The 7,839-nt window shown below is 61.4% G+C and overlaps 4 protein-coding genes across 4 annotated transcripts; all 4 read right to left on the reverse strand.

Moving 5' to 3' along the window:
- Positions 1–268: 268 nt before the first annotated feature.
- Positions 269–1,159, reverse strand: LBRM_34_2530 (hypothetical protein, unknown function; the record flags this gene model as incomplete). The annotated part of the gene is made up of 1 exon (XM_001568310.1): positions 269–1,159. The coding sequence occupies one exon, from the start codon at positions 1,157–1,159 to the stop codon at positions 269–271; it is 891 nt and encodes a 296-aa protein (XP_001568360.1).
- A 596-nt stretch (positions 1,160–1,755) lies between these two features.
- Positions 1,756–2,973, reverse strand: LBRM_34_2540 (conserved hypothetical protein; the record flags this gene model as incomplete). Its single annotated transcript, XM_001568311.1, has 1 exon — positions 1,756–2,973. One exon carries the CDS (start codon positions 2,971–2,973, stop codon positions 1,756–1,758), a length of 1,218 nt encoding a protein of 405 aa, XP_001568361.1.
- A 586-nt stretch (positions 2,974–3,559) lies between these two features.
- LBRM_34_2550 (conserved hypothetical protein) lies at positions 3,560–5,800 on the reverse strand (the record flags this gene model as incomplete). Its single annotated transcript, XM_001568312.1, has 1 exon — positions 3,560–5,800. One exon carries the CDS (start codon positions 5,798–5,800, stop codon positions 3,560–3,562), a length of 2,241 nt encoding a protein of 746 aa, XP_001568362.1.
- Positions 5,801–6,538: 738 nt separating this feature from the next.
- LBRM_34_2560 (conserved hypothetical protein) lies at positions 6,539–7,615 on the reverse strand (the record flags this gene model as incomplete). The annotated part of the gene is made up of 1 exon (XM_001568313.1): positions 6,539–7,615. One exon carries the CDS (start codon positions 7,613–7,615, stop codon positions 6,539–6,541), a length of 1,077 nt encoding a protein of 358 aa, XP_001568363.1.
- Between the last annotated feature and the right edge of the window lie 224 nt (positions 7,616–7,839).

Genomic DNA, 7,839 nt, shown 5'->3' on the forward strand with positions numbered 1-7,839 from the left:
CGCCCCCCGTCCCCCCGGCCCTGCCGCCGCGGCGCGGCGGGCGCCGCGGCGGTCGTGGGCTGGGGGTGGGCCGGCGGGGCGGCCCCGGGGGGGGCTCGCGGCCCGGCGCCGGGGGGGCGGTGGGCGGGGGGGCGGCCGGGGGGGCGTGGGGGGGGGGTGGGGGGGGGTGTTTTGTGGTGGGTGGTTTTTTTTTTTTTTGTGTTGGTGGTTCGGTGCTGGGGGCGCCCACCCCCTTGCCCGGGACGGCCAGCGGGGGCCTCGGCGCCGCTCAGCCAGGCTCCGGGAAGCAGTAGACCGTCGGCTGCGCCGGGAAGCGCAGCGCGGCCAGGGTGGCGGTCTCAGGCCCAAGCGCCCGCCCGTTCATGACCAGCATCGGCAAGCGCACCGCCGGGGCCGGAGACGCCGACGCGGCGCATGGCATGATGATCTCGAGGATGCGGCGCTTGAGGTCGTACAGAGTCGACTCGAAGGTGCATACCAGGCCGAAGCTCGTGCCGTTCATGGTGCGCACGAGCACGGAAACGTTGCTGCCGTCCACTGCCTCCTCTGCTTCACCGAGCGAGAGTGCCGGCGTAGGGACTGGGTTGGGGATCACCGGTGGTGCATTCCTGTTGGCCCTGCGACGGTGCTGCACGACAGTCTTCGTGGTAAGCACCGCAGCAGTCTTGCGGGGAGCGCGCGGCGGTGGCTTGCATGGCAGCTTGTCGCCGTTACCCACGGCCGCCACCGCCTTTGAGGAAAGTGGCTTGACTGTCGGGTTCAGGTTCTTGCCAGATCGCACGCTCTCCCGCGCGGTTGGCTTTCGGGGTGCCTTCGCTGGGGTCGTAGGGGGACGTCCGCAGCTTTTGCTTTTGGTCGGCGTGCTCTCGACTCGCGCGGCCGGTGGTGACGTTTTGCGCGGCCTTCCAGGAGGACGCTTCGCGACGGGGAGTACAGGTGAGGCAGGGTTCCTGCGTACCTTCTTCGTCTCCTTGGCTGGCGCGCGTGGCGATGTCTTCGCCACCTTCTGCTTTGACTCAACCGTGGGTGTTGCGCGCTTGGACTTTAGGCGTGGTTTGCCGCGGCCCCAACCGAGGTAGAGCTTGCCCAGCTGCAGCGCAGCCGCGTGCTCCACAAGGTAGTCTTGCCGCTCTCGACGCTCGCGCGGCTGCAGCTTCATCGCTTTCAAGCCTGCGTGCTTGTTTTACTTGTGACTGGAAGGGAGTACTACTGTTGCGGTATGGAGGGAGGAAAGGGAGTTCCATAAATGGGTGAAACGTCTCTAGAGACAGCAGTGCTGCATGTGGGAGCGACGGGAGATGTTCCTACTAGACTGTGAATTGTGGCACCCAGAGGGCAATCGGCTTGGCGCGCAAGTGCAATTCTACAAGGGCGAGAGACGCAGAGGGCGGTGATAGTAGGGGAGGGGGGGGGAAGGAAGGAGGTTTGAAGGACAGAGTTACGAGCTAGAATGTGACAGGCTTGTACGACAGTGGTGCAAAAGGCGGTGGGGCCTATCGGGCAGTGAGAGCCCACCTCATCCCCTTCATCACCTCGACGGTTGTTGACGCAGCTGCATGTTTAGGTTTCCTCTTGTGTTCTTTCGTGTGGAAGATGCCGTCTGTGAGGGGCGAGAAAGCAAGAGAACGCGGAAGCCTCTGCGTAGGTGGAGCATAGAGAATGACGTTTGGCAGGGACGGAGGAAAAACCAGATGAGGACGACATGAGATGGAACATGGATACTGTACAATGTGTGTGTGTGTAAGCAGCGACGTATCAGGGATGCAGTGCTCCTTCTTCCTCTTTGCCCACGCCTCCAGCATGTGCGCACTCTAGCTGGTCCTGCACACCCTGCCGCGGTGGGTCTGCGGAGGGAGACTGTGGTGTGTCGGCTGACGAGTCGCTCGAGTGCGCCACGTGATCGCTGCCGTCGCTGTCCTCGGCAGGCAGCGTCTTCTCTTTCGCTGCGCTCTCCGCCGGTGTGTTCTGAGAAGGCGATGTGGCCTCAGCTGGGGCAGCAGCTGCCGATGACTTGTCTCGGTTTACCCGCACTTGCTTCCGCTGCACCCCCGCGTCCTTGCGTCTCCTCCGTGTGCCGAGGTGGTAGATGGGGATGTCACTGCCGTCAGAACCGATCACCGTCTGTCGCGAGAGCAGCTCGCACGAGGCAAGAAAGCGCGGCACCGTATCCCCGCTTTTCAGAAGCGACTGTAACAGCTCGCGCAAGAGAAAGAGTGTGCGATCAGTGGTGCGGCGCCGCCGCAGTGGTGATTGCGAACCGCCGCTGCCGCCTCCGCCCTCCGCTGCCGACCTCGCAGCCGCGGCTGTGCTGCTGGCTTGCAGTGCAGCGGTGTCCTTCGCCTCGTCCGCCGTTGGGATCATATCCGCCGCCTGCGCTGGCGGGGGCGGGGGCGTGGGCACCGGCGACGTTGGCATCGAGCCTTCTTCCTCGGTTGTCTCTGGCAGTACCTCGAAGTCCTCCACGATGATGCTGTTCTGCGGGTTTGCGCGCACGCAATCAGGGGTGTTCTCGATCATGAGGGTATAGTTCAGGTCTCGGCCAAGTTGTCGCAAGTCCTTTGTGTAGTCCTCCTCGCGGAACCACTTCTCGTGCCGGTAGACAAGGTGCTGGATGATGTGGTCCTCGTTGATCTCCTCAAGGATGCACTTGGCGTAGTCGCGCTCGCCGGCGGTCCACACAATCACCTCGAAGTCGTCCTTGATGAAGCGGAAAAGGTCTTTCAGGTACGCGCGTGCATAGAGGGGGCCGTCCCTCGCATACACGACGGTTTCATCGAGGTCAAAGACAACAGTGTAACGCTTCGTGCCGTCCGAAGGAGGGGCAATGAGCTTCTTTCCCTTCAGCAGCATTGTCGGTTCGCGCCGCTTCAGTAGCTCGCCGTCGTCGTCATCCTTCTTCTCCTCAAAGAGGTTTTCCCGCAGCAGCGCGCTCCCGTTTGGTGGTGGGGTCAGCTTTGGCGGTGACTCCGTCATGTCTTGTATATGTATGGAAGCTGTGGTAGGATCGTAAGCGAGCACTGCTTGGTGCACGGGGACATAAAGGAACAAGAGTGTCAGTGCTGGCGTTCCCGTGCGCCGCTCCCGAAATCGCCGGTAGTGGCTGTGGATGTGTGTGCGTGTGGGTGGGTATGTGTGTGATGAGCCGATCCGCAGGAGAGAAGGAGAAGCACACCGGTTGCCCCACTTTGAAAGAGAACAGGTGAAAGCATGACAGAATAGTGCGGGGGTATCGAACCCAACCGAGGTGCCACCCCTAAAATCACAACCCATACGGCCTTTGTGAGCGGCAGTTCACACCACGCAAAAGCGCCGAGTAGGGTGGGGGGGGGGGGGGGGGAGGGTCTAAAGCGCCACAAATGCACTTGGCTCCACTTGTGATTCGCTTTGCTGAGGGTGGGTCTATGAGAACTCGCTTCAGTAAAGAAGCAAAACAAAGTGTGTCCAGTATGGAAAGGGTGGGACGCGGAAGGGGGACGCGAGCAAGCGGCACCGTGGAGCCGTCCCTCTGCACTGGCCTTGTGGTTGCGTCTCCAGTGCAGCCGTACGTGTGGTTAAACGGTCATTGGCCGTCGTTCTGGTCCGGGTCGCGGAGGTCTGTGGCTTCCACCACACGCGAGTCGAAGGCGACTCCATCCTCCCAGCAGCTGTGATCAACATGCAAGATGTTGCTTCCCTCTAACCTCCTCTTCGATACGACCACCTGCGTGTGCCGCGGGCAGGCGGGGCAGGGCAAAAAAGGATCGCGCTGGCCAAAGTTTACGTAGCCGCCACTGTAGAGGGCACACACCACGTGGAACATCTCCGTACACAGGGGGTGGTAGCAAGCCACGCACGCGCCGGGCATCCCGCAAAGCGTGCACATGTTCATGCTCAGGTCGCACACGACAATATCTTCCAACTCGCTCCCACTTTGGTAGGCGGAGCACAGGTGTGCGCAGCGCGGGTGAACGACGTGCACGGTGCGAGTAGCGCTGTTCACAAAGGTCTGTGTGCATAACAGTCGCGTAGGCGCCTTCCCCTCCGGGACCCGCCGACGGTCGGAGAGGTCGTGCTTCACCTGCTCGAATTCGGGCACTTGTGTGCCGCGGTTGCGCGAGCTTTTCGTGAGCTGCTGCCGGACCACTGCCATGCAAGCTGCCGCGTTACTGCAATCCAGCCCACAGAGCAGACACTGCGTTGACACCTCCACCTTGCGGCGAATACGCATCTTTCGCTGTTCCTCGCGGTTGGCGTGCTGCTCCACCAGTGGCTCACGCTCGCGAACATCGCGCGCAGTGACAATCGCGACTCCAGGCTCAATCGGTGGGACATCCACGGGGCGTTGCTGGCGGAGCAGCATCTCTTGACGACTGCGCAGCTCCTGTCCAAAGTTTGACGGAACCACACCACTGACAAGCGCTGTGCTCGCGCCAGCATTGCCGCTGGAGGTGCTCATGGTGAAGGTCGTTCGTCGCGGGCCCGAGGAGGAGGATGACGAGGAGCACGCAGGAGGATACACACCACCGCCGACTCCGCCGAAAGAGGTGCCGTTCTCTGACGATGAGGCGCCACTAGCACCACTGGAGAAGTGATGTAACCGATGCGGCTGCGGCTTCCGCCCCATGAATTGGGTCACGTCCACGACCCCTGCCGAGCCTAGCTGCTCGCGCACCGTGACGATGGCACCACCGCCTGGCTGCGGCGCCGGCGTTGCGAGGATGCGCACCACCTCCATTTTAGACGACCGATCGAGGCGAAGCAGCAGCGGGTGCGCGTTGGTCTGGTAGCGTACGTCCACGTCATTCTTACGCCGCACGTACACCTGGCGCAGCTCCAGAACTTGCCGGCGGTCCCCGCGAAGGTGGTCGCGTATGGCCTTGTGAACCACCTCGTCAAACGTGACTGCGGTGATCGCCTGCGTGACGTCCTCGGCGTCGCCCAGGTCGAGTTCGGCTACCATCAGCCCAGGCTTAGGTGTTTTGAAGCGCACAGCAAGCAGGATGCAGCGCAAGTAGAACTTGACGTGCCCGGGCGGGCACGTCAGCTCGCGAACAGGCACCAGAACTTCGGTATTAGGGTCAGGTGGATGGGCGCTCCGCAAAGCCGTGCGGAGGTCTATCCCACCGACCTGTTTGTTCAGTGATGCAGCCCCAGGCGCTGGGACTAAGACTGACGCACCAAGTTTCGTGTCCTCACCGTCGCACAGTCGTGCTAGGTTCTCGCGCGTGAGCGCGGCACACTGCACCGGTGACGGCACCACACGAGACGTGGACGAAACCATACCTGAGGTGGCGGCGGTGGTAGCCGCAGCAACAGACTGACTACTGTGTAGTTCAATTTCAAAGCACGCCAGTATATCCGGTGGACGATCGTCGTCGTCGTCGCTGCCGTCATCATTACTCGTGTCGCCCGTGTGCACCGCGCGTACACCGGCGCCACTACAATGGTCTTGATATTCGGGGCTAATAAGGGTCGAGGGCGACTCGCCGAGAAGCGTTAGTCCTGCCATCTCCGGCACGGCGGTTCGCTTAGGCAGCGAACGTTCTTTTGTCCCTCTGCGTGCCCATTGCCGCAGGAGCGCACTAAAGTAGGCAGTGTCCACGACAATACGGTCGCCGCTGTGCTCCTGGGCGTGGAAGACGGTGAAGTCGGAGTGTCCGAGCTCCATGAAGCTGATCTTCGCCTCCACCAGCGCGCGAAGATCGTCATAGCTTCGATCCTCCGGCTCTACGAAACTGATCACATCGCGAAACACGCGCTCGCCGTCGATGTGCGGTAGCCTCACAAATCGCAGTCGGAGGCCGACACGGATGCGCAACATGCTTGTGCTCTGGTGATGGATATGAATGAGTTCTACGCGAGTGCATCTATGAGGGGAGAGATGTTCGTGCGATAGAGGAGTACGAGGTGACCGCCCACGAGTGTCTCCCCAAAGCCAGAACGTGATGCTGTGGCGTCCTTCGACACTGTCGTCGCAGGTTACACGTATTTTTCCTTGTTGCCTCCAGGTGTATGTCGCTGTACCACAAAGTACCACCAAAAGAGAAGTCCAATGCTCTGAAGGCACACGATGATGCGCGTGCCTGCCTGTGTCGCACACGTCTGTGCCGGTGCGCACGCGCTGGAAACGAGAGGCGGGAGGGGGGGGGGGCGACGGCAACAAGGGACGCGCACGATAGGAGGAGACGCTGAGTGGAGATAGGTCGAGAGTAGGAGGGGGGAGGAGAAGAGGAAAGCCATAGAGTCCGAAGAATGAAGGCACTCGCTCACGTGAACGTACACATTGGTGACAACGGGGGCTCGTCGTACCTGCGCATCTCTCGCTTGATTCATCCTTCATTCGTTTTATGGTTGTCCCTTTTTTCTTGGGGGGGGGGGGCGTGAGACGAGTAGTGCTGTGATCATTACCAAAGACGACGAGAGGCATCCACATACGCGCAGACACGGAAGGAAAAGCGGGAGTGCAATGGCGGGACGGGATCGCGGAAGTGTCTTGGCATGGGGAGCAGGAGATGCACACAGGAATGCCAGCCGCGGTCCTGAGTCTGACAGCTCGCCATCACGACCACCTGGCGGTCAGCAGGCGGAAGATGGCGGAGGGGGAGAGAGTGGCCATCATAAATGCCTCTCGAATCGCCGATGTCGCGTGGCTTCCGGCGGGAAGCGTGAACTGCATTACACACGTCATGCCGAGCTTCTGTGCCGGCTTGAGGAAAAACCTGCGGGCAGTGTCGTCACGAATCCCAAGACGTGCCACCATGTTCTTGCCCGTCCGCCGCGACATGGGCGATCGGTAGCGTAGAATTCCATCCTGATCGTGGTAGAGCGACGCCTTGAGAAGCGCCGCTCCAGCGTCCTCTTCCCAGTCCCAGCCGCGTTTCTCATCCACCAGGTAGAACGACATGTTGTTGGGCAGCTGTAGGAGCGGGCGAAAAGCTGCGCGTGGTGCGAGGCGCATTTCGGCTAGGCCTTCCACCCGAAGCTCTTTAGCGAGAGTGGCAAAGAGAGCATCGCCCTTCTCCTCCGACATGAGTGGAAGGTGGGCCACATGCCTGCCAAACGTCGGCAGCACAACATCGGTAAGGCGGTACTGGGCAGCCTCTGCTTTGGTGGCAACGCGTCGGTAGGCAGCCGTCGTGGGCGCAGCACGGAGTTGCTCAAGTGAGAGCGCTGACCACTCTTGATGCGCTGAAGAGAGCATCGCGCCGTTGATGTGGTCCGCCGCACCGACGAAGACGTCGAGTGCGCTATCAGCTGCAGCGGGCTGCTGAGAGGTCAGGTCGTGAACTCGAACAATGTCCCCAACTGCGACGGCGTCACCTCCGCGTTGCCAGCGGAGGGAAGCCAGTGCGTTAAAGTGCACGTCTGTGATAGCGTGCAGTGCCTCTTGAAGGACGAGCGGCCGCACTGCTTCGCGAATGATCTGGGCCGAGTCATGGTGACGCGGCGCAACGTCTGCTGCCCGACGTACGAAGTCCAGGAGCAGATCGTGATGGGGTGGGTAAACACCAGTCTGCCGTGTCCGCGCGTAAGCCTGCGCGTCATACTTGACGGCAGCCTCCATTCCTTCAACCGCGCCGCTCCAATCACGCCTCGAACTGCGCGGTGAGGCGAGCACCTCCTGCAGTACAGGCATCTCTCGCTCCACTTGGGTGGTGCCTTCGGTGAGGCGTCTCAGGTAGTTTCGGAGGAATTCGCCGTACTCGCGACGCAGCAGCAGCTTCGTGTCTTTGTAAACCCGGTAAAGCCCCACACCGTGCCGAGCAGCGTGGGAGTAGTTCAGAAACCCGTTTTGGGCGACACTTCGAAGCTGCGGCAGCACATCACCCAAGCTGCCTTGAATATTGCGCAGGGTGACGT

The sequence above is a fragment of the Leishmania braziliensis genome, chromosome 35 (assembly GCF_000002845.2).
Source record: "Leishmania braziliensis MHOM/BR/75/M2904 complete genome, chromosome 35".
Lineage (NCBI taxonomy): Eukaryota > Euglenozoa > Kinetoplastea > Trypanosomatida > Trypanosomatidae > Leishmania > Leishmania braziliensis.